Source organism: Ambystoma mexicanum, chromosome 2q, assembly GCF_040938575.1.
Source record: "Ambystoma mexicanum isolate Mex_15411 chromosome 2q, UKY_AmexF1_1, whole genome shotgun sequence".
NCBI lineage: Eukaryota > Metazoa > Chordata > Amphibia > Caudata > Ambystomatidae > Ambystoma > Ambystoma mexicanum.
Window position 1 is genome coordinate 309,434,108 of NC_090924.1, and position 21,147 is coordinate 309,455,254.

Genomic DNA, 21,147 nt, shown 5'->3' on the forward strand with positions numbered 1-21,147 from the left:
CACTGTGTCCAGGGAAAGGATGTTCAGTTTCTCTGTTCCTGCTGGTTGGTAGAAATCCGGTGTCGACAGATAACATGCATAGATTTGCCATCAGAACTATTCTTGGAAGAGCACTGGCACCACTAGAACCTTAGCACAATTCCTCTTTGGGAAGGCATCTAAGGTTCAACAAGGCCCTCAGGATTAATAGTAGATTGGGGACAGAGGGTTTCATTCAAACTATTAGCAGTTACTCAATCAAGTGGGGGGGTTTGCCACACTCAACTGTTTGGACTTGTACCCATACTTTCTTTCAGGTGTGGAGTTCACCATAAATGAAGTCAGATACCATTCACCAACACACGATATCTAGTTTTGGCAACTCTAGCCCTCATTCCCCAAAGTAGAAAAAAGCCATGACCATCTATGGCAACATTATATCTCACTCGCTCACTTTTAGGAACAATGGCTCTGGGTTTGGGCCCAGTGGGTCCAGTGGGATCCACACATGCAGCTGTGTGAGGAAACCTGTACATAGAAACAGTATACCTTTGTGCACCATAACCCAAAGAAACATGGGGGCCCTCAGTGGGCTTAACTGATGTTTACCTACTTGGTGACTCCTAAGAGGAGGGTACATCATGGAAAAGTTGAATACACCAGATTAGGGAACACGAGATATACTCAGGGAATTGTGCCAGCCATGTAGGATAGAACTTTCAATCTCACATTCACCTGTTCAGAATGCTGAGGTCTGTTTGGTGAAAGGCATGGGCTGCCCTAAAGGCCAACATAAAAACCCTTAAGCCCTTGAAAATGTTGCCTCTTGTTTTGTTATTATTATTTATTTGTAGGGCAAGGTATGTCCCAATACTGAAAATCACTTGTGTTGATGAGGCTACACCCTGACTTAAACCTGGTCCATTAACATGTTTTCATACTTGTAAGGTGAGTACTCTTAGAACTGACTGTTGAACATTGCAGGAGAAACACATGTCCTTACCCGTCTAGCTGATAAAAAAAAAGTATATTATCCCCATTGTCCTGCAGCTGGCCCCATGTTATCTGGATTCCCTTGGCATCCAATTCTGGCCTTTTAGACAACTGTGTCTTTTGCATGCTTGGACAGTCATGACCATACTAATAATATCAACATCAAAATGGCAGGTCCCTGTATGCAGAGAACGCAAGACTGAAAAGCCATTAACTTAGAAGTAGGCCAATGAGCTCAATCCTGATCGGAATAAAAAGGGCATTGCAACTAGACCTGCACCGTAAGAGTGTCAGACAGCATTTCAGGTCAGGTGGGAGCACTTACACGCCTCTTAGGCTGCACTTGACAGAGCGCATGCTCTCAGTGTTTATTTGTCTTTTCCGTTTGTCTAGCAGGGACCTCTGATGATCGAAGATTGTCAGAGCTTTGATGCTCCAAGCAAGCCTACAAATATACATGAGGAGGCTATGGCCAAGGCTCCAGAAGACATAATGGCTATTTTGGCCAGCTTGCACTTAACCTGGAAGATAGCGGGTAACCAGTACTGATTGACAATACGAGTGCTATGTGTTTGAAGCAGGAGATGCTCCTCGGTACCCAGCTGCTTCCTTCGGCACAAGCTGGAGCCGGAGAGCCTGTTAAATGTAAATCCGGTTCTAAAGGTTAATTTTCACACAACATAGTAGAGCCCACAGTAATTGAAATGGAGCAGAACCCATAGTTAACTTCTCCTCAATCACGCGGGCCGCCGCATCCTTGCATTATCCACTATTATTGTGTGCCCGTATTGATGCTGGAATTTGTGGTGAAAGGGAATCTCTCTGCTGCCGCATCCTTCTTAAAGTGTCCTCGTATGTTCTGACTTTTGAACCAGAAAAGAGTGTATTAAATATGCCAACGCTGCGATCATGGAGTTACACAGACCCAAACCATCTCGAACCGGTGGCGGGGTGGGAATTCTGTATGGTAGTTTAGAGCACCAACCTGGACATTGTTGGCCTACGCGCTATCTACAGAGCCTTCATGGCCTCATTCGACACATAGGAAGTCAGGTTCCGGGGAAGAAATACACCTAGAGCCTCATTCCTAGCAATACCTCCTAACTCGTTTCATGGTAAACACGAAGCAATGGGAAGGGTCCACATGAAGGCCAGTCAAGCTGAGCCTTCAGTTATCCCCATTTCAGAGTCCCAGAGGACTCCCTGGACTCCCTGTGGAAATGCCATATTCAGTGGTCGAAGTGTACAAAAAGAAGTAGTGGAATTATGCTGCCTGCTGGCCTGCCCCCGCTCCCCACAGACCCCTTCGCCCCGCCCCTCCCACATGCCATCCAATGCCCCAAACAAGCACATCTGCTGTTCAAGGGAACAGCAGATTAACAGTGCACTGAAGTGCAAGTTTCAACTTCTTCCTACACTTTTAAAACTAAACCATTCCAGAACGGTTTCCTTTTGAAATAAAAGTGTATATTTTTTATTTTTTATTTAATTCTGTTTATTGGTTAAAAAGACAAACCTTATACACAGTAACTTAACATTATATTTTAGATATACATAAATAATTATACAAAAAATACACATATAGGATCGTATATAAATCACATAGAACTATGTATACATCGATCTTAAAAATAAGAATAGCAAATTCATAAAGGTTTTCATAACGCATATTATTAAAATACAAAATCTCAAAAATCCCAATGAGTTTGGGGCAATCTAAACATCTTTAATTTCCTTAATTAATTCCCAGGCTTTTTTCTATGTACAGAAAGCAGCTCCAGTAATGACGACCAATTCAGCTCCCACTAACGTACTCCAGAACTGATGACCTCTTCTATTCCGTCCATCAATGAGAACATTGGGGTACCCCTTTATATAGAAAGCGGTCATAGATGGGCATTGGGTCAAAATATGACGGGCAGACTCCATTGCCAAATTGCAAGGCGACAATTTCTTTTTTCCCCTGGGCGATTTCTTCCATCTGCCCGTATGTTCCTATGTGGGTAATATATTCACCCGAAGATAGATGATAAATCTTCAAATAGAAGGCCCATAAACTGTCCTAAGGTATATACATGGTGTATGTCTACAAAAACCCTGGGGACTATATTCAGCATATAGTGTCATACCGGAGAGTCGGTCTACATCACTTCAGTGAGCAAACACCCGGGCCTTCCTTTTCAGGAAGAGAGTCCAATTAGGAAGAGTTCATATTGTGTCCAAAGATATATTTAAATCGGCTAACTGGGTCATTGCTTTCTCACGAAGTTGGAGCAAAAAAGTATTTTTACAAATCTGTGTATTTGCAGCAGCTAAAAAGTAGAGCAGTCTATTAGGAATATTGTAATATGGTAATGTACACACTGCAACGTTGGGTGAACCAACAGGACCTAAGTGATTAAAGTCCTATTTCAGATCGGAGAGTCTCTAAAAGTACAGACTGAGGGACCCCCAAAATAGATCTCAGTATTTTCCCTTCCAGTCTGGCAATCCATCCCATCAGCTGTCCTGGAATTGACGCCAACCCATAAAACACCCCTAGAACAATACGTTTTCCAATTTAGGGCAACTTGTCCCCGTATATTATTTCCACCTTAAGACGCATTTCTTCAGAATTTTAGAACGTATGAAATGGGTAAAAAAATTCCAGCGTAGGGTGGCTGCAAATGGGAAACCCTAAAAATATATAATGATCAACAACTTCCAATCCAGCCCCATTCATAGACCAGTCGAAAACCTTCCTACTGGGTCGAACATCCAACTATCAAGATTTTGTTTTTGCAGGCATTAATAATTAACTTGTTTTGATGCGCATATTTACCCAATGTGTCGATTGATCGCTGTAGCCCAATTGCTGTGCAGTCCAGCAGGACAGTATCATCTGCATAACCAAGCCACAAAACCACCTGTGCACCAATCTGTGGGGGGAAAGTTGCAAACTGATTATATAGAAGGACCCGTTTCACTCGCATAGAGATTGTATAAGACTGGTGCAAGGGGACACCCCTGCCTTACTCCATATTAACCCGTATCTCTGATGTGGTGTGCCCTTCCTGGTTGTGACGTACCACAACAGAATTATCTGTGTACAACAATATGATATAATGCAATTGCTAGCAATCAATGCCCCGTAGTCTCAATTTTATAAAACAGAGATATAGCCTGTCTTTAGGTGTCTGTTTACATGCTGTCATAACATATTGAATTGTGCAGAAGTTGTGCATGGTGTTACACCCCTTGCGAAAACCTGTGATAATTAGTCAGATCAGCACGCTCCCTCTTTTTGTACACAGGGATCACAATCGACCGCCTCCAGCTGTGAGGGATAACCCATTATTTCAAAATGTTTTCAAGAACATATGCCCAGAATTCTGGATTTTTCTTCAGCGCTGCATTTGATGATGTATCTGGTCCCAGAGCACAAGAGTTATTTATAGAATTGATTATTTATAAGATATCCTCTTGCAAGAACCCTTCCGCAAATTCTCGAGAATATGAGTAAGGGGGATTGCCCTCATAGTCCTGATCGACACTATAAAACATATTCCCTATGGTTTCATGCCAAACACTCTCGCTAATGGGGTTGAGTTCAATACCCACATCACTAGTGAGAAAACGCCTAGACATTGCACAGAATCTTTTCTCATCATTAATTTTGATCACATCCCAGAAAGTTAGCCAATTTGCAGAATCTAATGAGAATTTGTGTTGTTTCAACCAGTTCTTGTATCTGGTTGTAGCCAGTGTCTTGGGTTTGGGCTTTCTCAGCCCGTCATAACTGGGACGATTTTTAATATTCCTAAATTGTTTCTTTAAGCCCTTCGTTGCTTGCTGAACAATGGGGTCATAACAATTTGTATGGTTTCTTGCCTTTTGTGTTCACTAGTTTTTGTTCCCAACACAGAATTCATCAAGACCATTCAATGCTGTATATTCCAATTATTAGCAATAAGCCAGTTAACCATTAACCCCCCATTCCCCTCAATGAATGTGCAGATCTTATCAAGATTCCTCGGACCCTGCACTATACGATTCCCTTGGCACTTGACATTGACTTGCTGTTTATACCTTCTGGCTTTATGTGGTCTAGTGAGTGTATATGTCCACCTCAGTGTTGCATGATCGCTGCTAGGTGACTATTGCCGTTCGCCCATTTGTATGGCAACTGCCCGCTGTCCCACTTCCAACAGTCCAGCCAAATCAGATCGTACCTCTTCTTGAAGAGGAACCATACAGCATCTTTGCCAAGTACCTGTCCGAGACCATTCTCCTCAGATCCACAATCAAGCTCTCCCATGTCATGTAGATTGCAATCCACTAGACTCGGGGCATTTAGATCGCCCGTTATTACCATTCTTCCACAAGGATATCTTTCATACGAGGCTCGTAATATTTCATCGCAAATACTTAGAATTTCTTTAACCTCCTCAGAACCAGAAAGGGAGTACATATTGATTATCAGCAGGCGGAAGTCAGTCGAATTAATAGTAATCATTGCTGCCAACACATAAGGAGAGATAATTTTATCAAAAAAGGTGGATACTTTCTATTTTTTTTATTATTATTATTATTTATTTTTTTAACAACTTTATTTAAAGTTTTCAAAATTTACAACAAAATCGTAGCCGAAAAGTAACATCCAATTTTACAATGAAATATATATGTACTTTTGATAATTGAGAATCAACTACATGTTAAGTTTTAAACATAAAAGAGTAAACGCAAGACAATATACAAAACAAAACAAGACAAAGACAAACTACATCCCCCCTCCCCTAAATTCTAGCCCAATATTGGGCTACTAAATCTAATTAAGGTCTACTCTGGCAAAATTCACAAATAAAATTCCTTGAACCTACTCCATTGTTCTTTATATAAGTCCTCTTTATGTAAGGTATCAAATTTAACTTTATCAAATCGAGAAAGAAGTCGGACTTGAACTAACCATTCCTCCACACATGGCTTTTTCCTCAATTTCCAAAGATGTAAAATTTGACGCGTTGCTATCAAAAGAACTTTGTTGGTCCAACATAGTATCTCATAACTCAAATGACGAGTGCTATTTGGAGATTTCAGAATCACAGCCAATGGGGATACTTTCATAAATGGCCTGGCAGCAATAATGAGTCCACCCCGTGGGCGACCAGCAATATCACGTTCAGCATGTCTAGCAATCATATTATAACCATTAATGTATAGATCCTTGACAGCCCACGTTTCTTGTAATAATAAAACATGACTACCCCCAAAAATAGAGATGCCAACAACATGCTCAAAAAAGGAACTATGTCCAAGTGTGTTCCAACACAGTGGGCCTCATTACGAGTATGGAGGTAGCCATGCCGCTTTTAGCGGAATGGCTACCCCCATATCGGGTACCGGGTCCGGGTTCCAGGAATAGGGAATTACCGGGCCATGCTGTCTTTGGCGGGCCCGGCACATCCCCATTCCCATTTGAGCCCCATAGGGCTCAATGGGAATGGGGAGGATGCTAAAAATGGGCCTGTTAATGACAGGCCCGTTGTTGGCATCCTGGTCTGCTAGCAGGTCCCGCTAAGGACGCCTGATCTAACCAGGCGTTCCAGAGCGGGACCCACTGCAGACCTAGTAATAGTGCAGCCCGGAATGAACGGTGCCGGTCCCTTACCGGCACTGTTCATTCCGTGGTCGCCTACCTCGTAATGAGGCCATCTTTAGTGAATTTATAGCATCAGATATTCAGCATGATGCAGCAGTGCCCTGTCCACAGCGTGAGTTGGTCTTGCCTTCCTGCCTCAACTGTTTGGGCTCTGTGCCCATACATTTAGGCAACCTTCCTTTCAAGTTGAGTTCAGTAGAATGTGGCAGGAGACAGCAAATTGATCATTTAAAACCCATAGACTTCAACTCCGGCGCCCACATACACAGCAATGATGCAATTGCCGGGGAGATTAGGTTGATAAGCACCCGATTGGATGCATAATAAAAGTATAGGAACAGTAAAACTTAAAAAAGAGAAAGTAGGGGAGCACCGCTCCTGTCCACTTCGACCACTGGCCATATTACCACAGTAATATTGCATGCAGTCACACTGTTGGGTGGAGTACATTTCCTTTACACAAAAGCAGCCACGCTGCAGAGTTTCTGTGAAGAAAATCGGAATTTGGCAGAAGAGCAAAACAAGCAGCATTCTAGTGTTCTAGGAATACCGGATGCTTTACCGCTACCGCTAGTGCGTCATGAGACCTTTTACAAATGTTGGCAAGATCCTCTAATTCCACAACCCCAACTATCGAAGATAAGATGACACTTCCCCAACTACTGAAGATCACCTGGCACTTTCTTTTGCATCAGTCACATAAAAACAACATTACACACATCTGCAGATTGGCCCAAAGAGTGTAGATTTAAATGAAACGACTGTTTGTGTTGGATTAACGATGTACAGAAATTATTCCAGCAGGCAATCCAATGGTAATTATTATTATGGCATTGTTTGACCTCTGACCTAGCTTTGGGAAGCGATAGAGCGCTTTACAAGTCATAGGAGGAAGGAACGGGCGAGGGAAGCAGAGATTCAAGGGAGCCGGCAGCTGACAACAGGCTGGGGGAGGGCTGAGGGGGTGGACAATTTGGCAGCAAGAGACCCACCAGCAACAGGGGAGGAACCAGGAGGAGCAGAATGCCCAGTCTCAGGTAGGGTGGAGAGTTGAGAGTGTGTGGACCTAGGTGTTAGCGAGGAGCCATTCCTTGTTGATGGGAGCGGCATGAGGGGGCTCTGTGTAAGATCAATTTATTGAAACAGAACTGAGCAATTATCACACTATTAGGGGTGTTGCTGCGCCTTGAAGGTTAGTGCTGCTTTTCTCTCCTGCTGATGCCTTTGTGCTTTCTTTTCCCAGCCGTTGGAGTCGCTGACCTTTGCGCAACTTGCAGAGTACACTATGGTGAGCGGTGCGCTGAGTGACGAAGATAAGATGTGCGCCATCCTCGCGAGACTGCACAAGCAGCCCACTGCAAACCTCTATGCCTTTCTGGATCAGTTCTACCTCATCGCCAAGCAGGTACATAGTTATCTGATGTTAAACATAGAATGTGCTCTGTTCTGAAAAAGACTGAAAACTGAGGCGGCAACGCCGGCAAGCGACGGAGAGATACGGCGTCTCAAAAAGAGAGAAGGGGCGTCTAGAAAATGAAATGAGTGAAAGAAGGAAGAAGGAAAAAGAGGGACACACAGACAGTGTGAAAGGTCGAGCGTTTAAAAGAAATAAAGAGAAAAAGATGCATAGCGGAGAGAGGAGAGAACGAAGAGAAAGGCAGAGAATTTACGGACATGCATACTCTTCAATAATAGTATCCAAGTGTTCTTTTTCCATTGCACTTCATTATTTTAAGCAGCATAAAGGGATTACCAGTGAAGATTCCTTAATCATTGCAGCATAAAATCCAAATACATAGTAATCAACATATCTTCAAGATCAACCAATGGCATGTCTTCAACTCAGAATTCCAAATCATGGTTGTTCTACTCTTTGCCACATGCTTGACTCTTTTCCTTGCACTAGCACAGTAGTTTCAAACCCCAGCATTCACGTGATCATGTCAGCGGAACGCTGGGGTGGTATTATAGGAAAGTTCTACTCATCGGTCTTCTCTTTCTCCCTAAATTAGCTCTCTGTTGCAGCCTTCCGCTTTCCTCTCTTCCTCGCTCCCTCGTCCTCTTCCAGTCTCTTACTGCTTTCCTGGGAATCATGCTTTGAGATTTGTGATTTGCAGAATTTCCACACACCTCGATGAATGACAAACGTCCAGGACCCCGACTGCTTTTATTTCTCCCAGGAGGGCCTGTGGCAGTGGAAGGTTTCTATTTGCTGAGCATTTCAGCTACAATGTACCCTATTTGTCAGTGTTCAAGCAAAATCCGGGTGGCCACACTTTTTATTCTTTGCAGGTTTGGTGGTTGCCCTTGTGTGGCGCAGTAGTGCATTGAGATGGTTGGGTGGGATTTCAATCTCGGACTAGTTTAGACCGGTTTAGAGCCATGGTGTCAGGTTCTAGTATAATGGGACGGTGTCGGAGCCTGCCGTTCCTCTCTTATCTTTCTCAAGTGTTTTCCAGGTGCGATGTTCCTTGCTTACAGTACGTTCCCTTTAAACACATTTTGCCTGGGGGTTTAGAAGCCCATCAAGAGTGGACCATCGCGGCTTCAACTTTGTTGAACTCCTCATTCTGGTTGGCCACATTCTAAAGTTCATGTGCGCTGACGGGTGTTGGTCGACGAGGTGGATAGGCATGATCGTTACTGTTTCTGCAATATACAATGATCCATTTCAAGTATTTGTAAATGATATTCTTGGGTATCTAAATACGCGATGCCTCAATTATTTGTAAATGATATTCTTGGGTATCTAAATACGCGATGCCTCAAGTATTTGTAAATGATATTCTTGGGTATCTAAATACACGATGCCTCAGTATTATTTGTGGTATTCAAGTTTTTGATTGCTATGTCAAAGCACTTTATGAATTTGTTGCTTGTCTGGATTGTGAAAAGGTGTTTATAGGCTTATCCAAAATGTTTGCTAACTAGTTTTAAATTATCCTGCTCCTTTCTGGCAAGGTCATAAAATATCTGTAGCCAGTAAATTCCTTTTGCAGGTTCTAGCTGGGATCCATAATAATTGGTGAATTACCGTATTCTGCTGTTTCATGATAGCATTTGGTTTTTATGTTTCTAAAACATTAGACCTGATTTTCTCCAAATCGCTATTTTTGGCCCCGCAAAGTCTTCCTTTCATTTCCTGTTTACTGGTATAGTTGCTTGCCTGTTGGTTTTTCCTCGGATTCTTCTTTAATATGAGGTGTGGAAATTGTCTTGGCCTTCTTTTGGATACGAGGCCTTGGAGGTAGATTGAATGCCTTGCGAGTGCTGGGGCTGATCATCTTCTTGGCTTGTTCATACACTCCCGGGATGTTGCGTATGGCTTTGGCGTTGAAGGAGCCGAGACAACATAACATGTCTCCAGTTTGGTCTTGTGTGATCATATTTTAGAATAATTTAAATTCATCTCATTGGCGGTAACTTTGCAAAACGTTTGCATTCTGTGCGAACTATCAAGATGGCTCCTTAAGTGTTGAATCCAAAAGGGTGAAAAAGTTGCTTCCACAATTCTTGTAGCAAGTAGGGACTGACATAGTTCTATTATGTTAGGGATTAGCAGCTGATTAAAAGTTTCAAGGAACCCCCATTTACAGTTCATCTGGACCAAACCTCCCTCCTTTTTTTCAGATTCGTTGGTGTCATTAACAGTGAGAGGAGCCTCAATATCAGAAGTGTATACTAAGCTTGCTGGCTGGATAGGAAATGTCATTTAAATGTTTGTTAAGTTTAAGTTGGGTGAGGTCGGCCTTTCAGATGAGCAGCTTCCAATAGAAGGTGATTAAAGCTGTGCTCTGCTTCAAAATGTCATATCCGTCTTCTGTGATGTCACCACAGAGGATTATGGAATTCATTATCACTGATGTAACATTACAGTTGGGGGACGTTGAATTTTGTGTCTCTTTAGGATCAAGGAAAGCATAGAAGTCCCAGTACCCTGCCTGAACCAATGTGCATCTCCCTGAAAGTATTCCGGTTAGTACGTGGGCTTATACAGCAGAAACCTAGCTAGGCAGCAATGGAGCGCTGGGCAATGTTGGCTGAGGAGTACAACAACAAATATATGCCATCCCTACAGGGACAAGTTCCAGCTCTGGATCTGGAAGGCCCTGGCCCACAGTGTTAGTTTTCTCCTGGGAGAAGGAACAGTTTTGTCTCGCGCCTGGCGATGTTTTGACTCCTGGAGGTGCGCGTGTCACCTGTGCCAGAGAGTTCTGTGCCAAGGTAGGCAGGTGTTCACGTGGTAGTTGCCTTACATGCAATACAGGTGATCTTGAAGAGTATTCTGGCTGTCTAGGTAACGAGTGCAGTTCTCTTAAGATGAGCAGATGTGGTCAGATCCACGGGAACCCCAGAACCTGACGCCTTCAGAGAGACGCATCTCCTACATGGTCAAATGCCAAGGGAAAATAGAATGCGGGAGGGAGTGTCATACACAAGATAACATTGTAGTTGTTTAACTAAAAACTACGGTGTGTACTCCTCCTTGGGATTCGATGTGACAATGTAGAGAACTCGAGCTTCCCACATGTTGTCTGTCTGATATACACAAAAGGGGGAGTTCTGGGAGTTTCTCTACTACCGGCCTATATCCCGGGTTAGAGTCTCAACCAGAGTCTTTAGCTCACCATCCTTTCACAGAAGAGAAATTTCCACTACATATCAGTCTTTGTCCTACCCAGGGGCAGTCCAGCAATTTTGGTCCTGGCAATTCTCTTCTGAACAAGAGTACCAACAGCAACCCCTGACAAGTGGTTGGGCCTTGTCAGTGAGGTGGAGCTGTGCCTGTCTAAGAACAGTGAGCAAGGGTTCCACGTCTGGATTACCCTCGTAACTTAGGGTGAAAACCCAAAGCTACTTAATATGCACAAACAAGGGGGGTTCTGGGAGTTTCTCTACTACCGGCCTATATCCCGGGTTAGAGTCACAACCAGAGTCTTTAGCTTACCATCCTTTCACAGAAGAGAAATGTCCCCTACATATCAGTCTTTGTCCTGCCCATGGGCAGTCCAGCACTGAAATGCCTGGCAATTCTCTTCTGAACAAGAGTACCAACAGCAACCCCAGACACGTGTTTCGGCCTCGTTGGGCATCGTCAGTGAAGTGGAGCTGTGCCTCTCTAAGAACAGTAAGCAAGGGTTCCACATCTCTCTGCTATAACCTGGAACCAGTAAGTAAAATATATGTCCATAGTTAATAGCTACCCATCTGCAATTCTTTATGTGGCTGTCAGTACATGTCTGCCCCTGCTTACGGACATTCTCTCAAAGAAAATAAATCCAGTCACAATGTATTTCTTCACCGTTAAATGACTCCATTTACAGCACAACAAAATGTTGCTTTCGCCTTGCCTGTCTCTAAGCTCGTTGTTTGTGTTCATTGCTGTTTTGTGATATTTATTGCTGAACTGGTTAGTTTAAAGCATATTCTGCAATGTTGTATGCATTCACATTTTCTGGTAGCACCTTGTCGGTATCCTTACCATCGAGGCCAGGGCTGAGTGGTCCCAGAACTGGAAGACGGCAGTAGCATCACCTCTGTAGGTGGTGGCAATTCACCCAGTGTGGGTGAATACCTGGTTAATGTTGCGATGACCAGTTGCAAAATCCAAAACAAGCTCTGCTATTGGTAAAACTTGGCAACAAATGTTATTCTAAAAACGTGCAAATATTAGCGCGAATAAGATCCGAATGATGAAGAGAGAAAAGCAATCCAAGTGTTCCCTAAAAGTAACATCTTTATAACCAACGTTTAACCTTTCAGTTTGTGCCAGGAGAGTAGTGTGTCCTTGCCTGTTGGCACACTACTTCCCGATCAGCAATCGCCTGGCACTATATGGCTGGCAAGAGCTACATACATCTTTCTGTTAAGGTAGCTCGTTGTGCCTTTAGTTCACAAACCACGTTTTGATTATGTAATGACTGCTGCAGATGTGTGAGGTTCCCTTTGCATATAAATAACCCTGTGTAGTATGAACAACAAATCTACTACATTGTAAACAAGCACCGTTACAATACCATGTCAAGGTAAGCGGTGACAGCAGCTAACAACAAAACAATCAATTTGCACTTCCATCCACTATTCTCAAGTTTCAACAAATATTGTTAACAAAGACAATTTGGCCTCATTATGGCTTTGCCGGTGTGGAAATAATGTGCTGGTATTAACGTATACTAGCACATTTCTGAACCAGCAAACTATGGGTTTGCTGGTGGGGTGAAGTAATTTCTTACAGCTTAGAGTTGGAGGTAATTCCCACACCGTACCAGCAAAAAATAGCTAGCATTACCGGTTCCAGTATTACTGGTGCTGGTAATGCTGGCGATTCCCGCATGGAGTGGAATGGGGATTTACCACCCTTGCCAGCACTCATAATCTGGCGGAAATTTCCGCCAGACTGAGTGCCGGTAACGGTAATACAGTTTGCTGATATCCTGAGGGATTTACTGCCGGGATACCGGCAAACTTGTATTGAGGGCCAGGCAAAGTCATAACGAGGCCCCATGTGTTGGTATTTCCTGTGATGTCCACTCAAGGGTCAATATTGGGCCTCGTTACGAGTTTGGTGCTAAATCTGCTGAATTACCTCCAAATGTGTTTACCACTACTGCCACTCTGTCCTGTGCATTACGAGTGGTGAAAGGGTGGTCTGAATCCCCATTTTGAAGTGCATAGGACTCCATGGAGATTTTGGTGGAATAACCGCACAGAGTAATTCCTCCGAATGTTTACCTTAAAGTTGAGGATTTACTTCCAGCATGCTGTTGGAGGTAAATCCTTCACATCAAGGTCAAACTCGAAATTTGCACTGCTGACCACTGACCTTGTAGTGAGACCCAATGCCATCTCTCCTACCCCTATTATTTTGGTGAAATGATGCCACTATGTGTCCTTTATACCCTCACAAGTATTATACTGCACTATTTCCATAGATATCCAACCTCATCTCTCTGATGAGGTCTGCAAGATAACACTTTGGATGTGAGCCTGTTTGGTCTGGTGGCATGCCGTGTTCAATGCTCAACCTCCTGTCTCACCTTGATGTTTTGCAGGAGAACTTCACTGTATTGCCAGACGCGGGGATCCGGCACAAGATGTTTTCCCAGTTCCTTTCAGATATACAAGAAGTCTTCGGCTCCTACAAACTGCAAGACTGGATCACGTTATTTGAGTCGAGATTTGTATTCTTTTGGCCCAGCATAGATGATTCATCCACGTCCACCATTCTAGCGCATCTTGGCTGTGACGGCTACAGAGCATTGTAAGTGAATCAGAATGAATGGGGGCCTTCCTTGGGGATCCGTTGGTTCTCTGTCTGATAAACAAGCAAGAACATTAAAGGTGCTGATCTTTCCAGTGGCAGACACTGCTCACCAATACTAGGACCTCCCCAACCCGCACACTTCTTCTTGAGTATCAGCAGATGGCAGTAGTGTAGCCACAAAATCATTACAGGATAGGCCTTCAAGATATATATATACCTCTGGCTAGTGCAGGTATTCCCATGCACCCTGCTATGGCGTGCCCGCAATGCAGGTTCGGTCCTCAGGAATTGCTCCTCAGGCTACACCCTGCCTGCGCCCCTGAGTAGGCATGAAAAGCCCCAAGATGTGGGACGATCTACAGTACCAAGTATCTGAGGAAAGATCTGAACCTGTTTCAGTGGCAACAGATAAAGGGTTATAGGCCTTTTTCCCCATCACAAAATTCTCCATCACCAAAGATCATGCACATAAGGTCACCAAGCAGAATCTGGATATTGCTCATTGAACGAAAGAAGCAGCAAGGAATTGGCCCCGGAAACTTGAGTGTTCAACCGAAATATCTACACCGATAAATACATTTGGCACAATTCAAGAGTACCTAACCCCGAAAAATAACAAACAGCTGAAAAGCAGCCACATTTTACATTGAAAAAAACCTACAAGGAATGTAAAAATGCAGCGTGATGTTGCCACTTCCTGCCCAAGAAACAGAAGCTGCTTAACCAAAAATCTAAGTTTTAAAACGAAAGGCAGTTTTCATCAAAATAAATATCTTGTATAAGGTACATGTCAATAAGCGACCACTAGATCACAGATGATTACGCTGTTCGCATAAGACGTACCGACGAAAACAAAGAAGCATCCACTTTCCAATTGCTTTCAAACACTAGCTCTGAATTCGAACTAGAAAAATAATGCATTACAGGAGCAACAGAAAATTGCACATTACTTGGGGGAATCAATACAAATAAAAAGGCTCACGATTTGATGAATGCGCTGCATGCACTGTTACTCGTGACACCCCCGATGACGTGCAGATGCAGCCAGTTTCCACAGGGCATGTGCTGTGTTCAACAGTCCTTTTGCTCATTGCAAACATAAAGTACCCCCACATCAGTACGTTTTTGTTGCTGACATATGCAGGGGCCTGACTCAGCATAGGTAAGGGGTGCCCCAGACATCATTTGGAACTTGGCCCAGCCCTCTTCTGCTGTCCCTGGTCCTTTGCATCTCCTCTTAGAGTAGAACTGGTCAAGATAACCGTGAAGGTGGGGTCTCGGGGGACTGCCAGCCCCGCTATTCCACATGCTCTGTATGTGTCCTTTATCATCAGGCGGGGTCTGTACCCCAGATTCCTAGTGCACCCAGACCAGTCACCTGTCTTCTGGACCAGAATGAGACAGATTAGTTGGCCTTTGCCTAATTCAAACTAAATCCATGATTCTGTAACTCACCAAAAGTCTATGATCCCAGTTGGCAGCAGTTGCTAGTGGGATAGTAATCCTACGTCTCTTCCGATGCCGCCCCTCAAAGGGAAGAACATTGCCCAGCACAGGGGTCTGATTCCTAGCAGTATCTACAGGAGATGCTGGACGGAGATGAGCCAAAGTGTTCTTCTAGTAACTAACTGCTCTCTTGGGGTTAGTTTTAATATTTGGCAGTATTGGGGTGGCGGGTGACCTGATTGTGCTTCCCCTCCCCAGCAACCTTCTCAAGGTTGCCCGTTTTAGAGCAGTCCGAACAATTTAAATGTCCTCACACCCACTAAGTCTTTGCGATGGTTGGGTAACGTCTATAAATGGAGGTCAAAACTGGTCATTTGTTTTCCGCAAAGTAGAGAAATTGACAAAACAATTTGTAAAAGTGAAATTGTAATGTAATGGACCGCACTGGGAATTGCTACGAAACGCAGCCACCGATTTTCCTTTCCCCGCATATCAAGCTCTTTGGCCCCAGGAGTGGGCCCATCACTCTCTTCGGACACACCCACATGTTGGGAGTATCATTATACAGTGATGTCATTGCTTCATTACATTTGCAAGTGTTACCTGATCCGGTTGAGTAGGCTGATGAGTCCTCGCTCTAGGAGGCACATTGGCACAATGACACTGGCACTCAGGCAAAATATCACATGTATTGCAGGTGTTTCCCCCCTCCCCTTTCTCCTCAAAATGTAAACCCCATCCCAAAGGAATACAGGTAGGCCACATCTCGCATCCTTCCGTGTGGTCATACCGGCGTTCTTTGCAACGAGTGAGTTCCATGTTTTTCCAAACAAAATTCTTCTCTTCTCTGGATTGAAACCTGATTTTAAAATGTGGTTGTATTTATACAATTACATTATAGCTCAATCAGAGTCTACATTCTTATTTCAAATCTTATGCTTTAAAATAAATGTTGGGGGTAAATGTGATTACAAAAGTCGACCCTGGCCCTGCGTGAGTAACTTCAAATGAAAAGGTTGGTTGGGGGAGTGAGGGGGCTACCAAAACAAACACATCTCATCACTGTGATCATTTCTGGAACTGTTTAAATAAGCCTGCCAAAGTTTTTAGTATAAAACAGAAAAGCAATTGCAGCTTAATACACCCAAATGAAGACAAGAAATAGAAAATTGAAGAATCAGCACCTTCTATACTGTTGCTGTGTACAGTCACTCTGATATCACATGTATACTGTGCATTAGAAGTCCTAGTGCTGAGGGTGTCATTGGAACAAAGCAGGACAAGGAAACACGAATGAGCACAGGTAGGCGCCAAGACATGCACACACACACAAACACATACCCGTGTTTCCAGACATAGATGATGAATCTTTTCCCTACGACGTAATAAAACTATAAATAACCTCGTGGAATTGATCTCTATTTGGATCAGCTGTGGATAATGCTTTTTCCAGCCAGGCAGCATGATAATCAGGCTTGCTGTGGGCCACCTGCACAATTGGTAAATTGACCCGCTGTCTCTTTGTGGGACGCACATTTGTACCACTGCAAGAGGGAACACAAGCGCCCAAGGCGCTCCCGAATGTGTGCGCCATCCAACTTTGCTGGTGCCCACTCTGCTGTGGGAGTTCTAATGGCTTTTTTTGGTGAGGGGGCTGAAAGCCGCTGGCCCCCGTTAGTGCAGCATTGTGTGCGCGGAAGTAGGAGCGCCTCTACACCACCCATTAGAAGACTCCCCAGGCAAGACCTGCCAGAGAATGAGCAGTGAGTGTTTACACAAATGTCTGCACATATTAGAAAGCCTTTCTTTTCTTTTCCAGTGTTGCCGCCTTAAGTCCAGTGTACAATTCACTGCCACCAAACGTCCAAGCGGCCATCTTCAATGTCCTCTACGACTATCTCAGCCGAGCGAAAACCAACACAGGCAAGTCCACTTGATATTGAATTGCCGCCTGCTCTACAGCCATCATGGCATCTCCTGTGCTCAAACAGTGCTGGGTTAATGCCTTGGGTGCTATGCCACACTGCTCGCCTATGTGCATTATCTCTGGGCACGTGGGTGGATGTGAAAGAGGTGGGGGTCTGGGATTGGTTAGTGGCGGAGAGAGGGACACTTTGAGCTAGCCTTGACGCGTGCAGTTCGGAAGTACTCGAGTACTGTCTGTGGATCTGTTTCTAGGCAACATGTACAGAGCACTTGAAGTATCTGTGTCCCGAGAGGAGCCTTTTGTGCCCGTACTGTGAGGATGCGTTGATGGGCCGCCGATATAGTAGGTGGCTGAAAATATGTAGCATTTTGATGCTTTAAGGTTTTTGGGTGGGTGGCTTATTATGTGATTTTATTTATTTATTTGTGTTTTATAATGTGCCAATTTACAACAATGCTGTTTCAAAGCGCTGGAAGCAGAGGATGAGCGATGGGGGAGAAGGGAAGTGCAAATTAAACCATCATGGTGCAGAGTAGCATTTGAGAATTATATCATACCCATAAACTAAACATAAAAGCAACATTAGTAAACAGAGCATGGTCCTTGGGGGTACCAAGAGGTGCCAGGTAAAGTCAAGCATGCTTAGATCTAAGGTAGGGCATGGGAGATGAGACATAGTAATGGAAGATTTGGGGGGGGAACCTATGTGGGTAGACTGGCTCTTCTGGTGATGGCATCCCAGATGGTCAGTTTTCTGACTTGAGCAGATGTTACGGTTCTTTTGAACCTGTAGTAAATGGCTTCAATTATCAAGCAAGTGGGGCGATCACTCGTCATTTTTGTGGGTGACTTAGTAAAAGCTGCAGTGTTACTGAATGCTGCAGGTTTTACTGCTCTGCCCAATTCTGAGTTTCGAACCTGAAAGTCTTCCATTCGCCTGCTTTTGTGTGGAGGTAAGTACCTCCCAAGAAAAGCATTAGCGGGTGTGAGATTATTGTACACAGAAATACTACGTGCAGTAATCTGGTGTTTCTCCGTGGAGTTCTATGGGATTTCAAAATGGGTCCCAATGGAAAGGTCAGCATGAATGATGATCACATGGATCCTTCACGTTACCTCATGCTTACTGCACACAGTGATGGTAAGTCCATTTTTAAACACTTTATTCATACATGTTTTCATTGTTAAAAGAACACAGTACAGCAACAAACATATTTTGGCTCCGCGGGCACTGGGACATGATCTTAGATGTCACTATTCACTATCCATGGCAACCAGGGGTTTACTGACTCACTAGCACATACCATGACATGTAACATCATGAGGGTTCCAGATCGCAGATTCTTTCCAGACTTTAGTTCAGATTGTCTTCTGCTTGCGTTGCTGGAGCGCACTAGCTGGGGGTCGCCCACATTGTCTGTGTGTGTTGGTAATTCCATTTGGGGTCTTTCCAGAGGAGGAACTGCCAAACTCGTAATCAAGCCCTAAGCGTTTTACATTTAGAAAGAGTCAAGAAACGCTTGCTGGCGGATTTGACACAGTGAGTTCTGAGATTCTTGAGTCCTTGTTTATGTAGGCACCTGCGGGTCACTCACAGAACTCTTTGGCCGTGTTATGTGCCTCGAGTGCTGGCGTGATGGGTCCTCTCTGTCTCGCAGTGTGGTTTTGGATATGGCTGGGATTGTGGGTCTAGTGTTTAGTGAGGCCTAGATACATGGAGTTACAGTAGTCTTGGGTTGATCGGACAGCTGCTCTGTTCAGCTCTATCCCCAGGGCCATCTTCCACAGTGTGCAAAGTTTGAAGTGGCCGTTACGTGAGATTTAATCAATTGGCGGGTTGCTGGGCATCTCAATGTGAAAGATGAAGCCAAGGTTTATAGTGATTTGAAAGCAGGAGGAGGGGGGGCTAGGGTGTCTAACCATTGAAATAGTGTGGTGTGAGGGGTAGGGCACGCGTGCACGTAGGCTATACTGTCTTTTCATTATTGAGGTTATTTAGGCATAGCCACTCATGTGCTGTTTGGAGGCAGCTACAGATCTTTTCCTTAAGGGTGGTGTTTCTGATAAGGTTAGAGGGCTACTTGTGTGTATTGAGCATACATCTGGAAGCCTGAAGAGAAATGGTAAGGCATAGATGCCAGAGGTCGGGTGTATGCAGTGAACAACCCTTGGAAAGTGCCGATCTCCAGGAAATGCCTAGGTTTCGTCTGGATGGGATAGAGCTGTACTCACCTACTCTAAAGCAGGGGGTCTGATTAGTGCATAAGGAGGAGATCCCTTTAAGGGTGAGATCTTTGACATCCAGTCTGGAGTAAAGTCTATCAGGTGTGATGTGATTGAAGGATTCATAAACTGTGGCGAGGTCTGGAAGAATGAGAACCCAAGCAACGTTGTTGCTGGGAGCTTTTGAAGATTAGTTCACGCATAGAAATGAGAACTGTTTCTGTACGCCTGAATGTTCTCACACTTGACTTGTTGTCACACAGTGAGTCAAATCTTTTGCTACATATGGTTAAGGTTGCTTTGGCGGTTCTTTTTTTTGGCCATTATGTTTGCTAGGTACTGGATGTTCAATACGGCGTGGTCATTGGTCAAGTCGTTTCAGTGAAGAGTGGCTTTTGTTTTACTAAATTGAGGTGGTTGGCTCTTTGAACAGTTATGACATAATGCCTGTCCTGAAAGATTAGTTGCACAGATGAAGGAACCGAAAAATATGTCCAAATCATATTTTCGAAACCTAGGCAATAGACAATAATTGTGGCAAGTGGTACTCTCCACCTTCTCCCTCTACTTTCTCCTCTACCTCTGACCTCCCTGCAGCCACCTCTTCTCCTCCCTTCTCTGCCTTTCCTCTGTTCACCCCAGACAAGGTTTCTAGACAAGTCTGATCTATGAAAGTCTCGTCAAAACAGGTTCTTCCCTGTTCATCCAAAACTATCAAGGACCATATTGACACCCTCGCTCCAGCCTTGGCCGACCTTTGCCATCATTCTTTCGCCACTGGAACCTTCCATTCCCCCCTGAAGCACTCTCTTGTGCACCCTCTTCTTAAGAAATGCTCAGCCGACTCTTCCTGTCGGGCTAACTATCGCCCGATCTCCTTTACTCCTTTCCTGGGCAAACTCTTGGAAAAGCTGGCCATCTCCCAGCTTAATCTTCACACTGAATCTGTTGGTTGTCTCTACGACCATCAGTCTGGTTTCAGAGCAGCCAGAAGCATGGAAACTGCTCTCATGAACATCCATGAAGACCTGCTCTCTAACCTCAATGCCAATCACCCCTCTGTCCTTATCTTACTCGATCTCCCCTCTGCTTTCCACACAGTCAACCAGGCCATCCTGCTCAATCGACTCCGTAATAACCTCGGTATCACTGATCAGTATTCTTCCTTTCCTCACCTTCCCCAGATGCTCACTGTCTCCAGAGCTCTGGTTCTCTCCAGGCTGGACTACTGCAACAGCCTCTTTCCAAATCTACCTGCCTCTACTCTCCATCCTCTGCAACTCATCCAGGACAGGACTGCGAGACTTGTCCTTGGGCTCAAGCCCAGGGACCGTATCTCTCCAGCCCTGAAATCTCTCCATTGGCTCCCAGTAGCAGCAAGGATCAAGTTCAAGACCCTATGCATTGTCCACAAGGCCTTCTGGGGCCTGGGACCGCAATACCTCCAACTCTCTCTTCGGAAATATCTTCCAACTCATGCTCTTCGCTCCTCCACCTCCAACACCTTGAGGGTCAGTCGCTTCTTCAAGCAACAAGTTGGGGGCAGATCTCTTTCTTCGGCTGGTGCCTCCCTCTGGAACAGCCTCCCTGCCTCTCTGAAACTTGAGCAGAACCATCTCTAGTTCAGGAAGCACCTCAAGACCTATCTCCTTTCTTCTGCCTTCTCTCTTTCTCTCC

The 21,147-nt window shown here is 44.4% G+C and overlaps 1 protein-coding gene across 2 annotated transcripts in view; it reads left to right on the forward strand.

The window, feature by feature from the left end:
• LOC138569361 (uncharacterized) overlaps positions 1-21,147 on the forward strand; it is a 309,424-nt gene that overhangs the window by 214,489 nt on the left and 73,788 nt on the right. For both annotated transcript variants that reach the window (XM_069647278.1, XM_069647279.1), the window contains exons 38-40: positions 7,854-8,015; positions 13,663-13,871; positions 17,140-17,243. In XM_069647278.1, the coding sequence (XP_069503379.1) occupies positions 7,854-8,015; positions 13,663-13,871; positions 17,140-17,243 (475 nt within the window). The remainder of the gene's footprint in view (positions 1-7,853; positions 8,016-13,662; positions 13,872-17,139; positions 17,244-21,147) is intronic.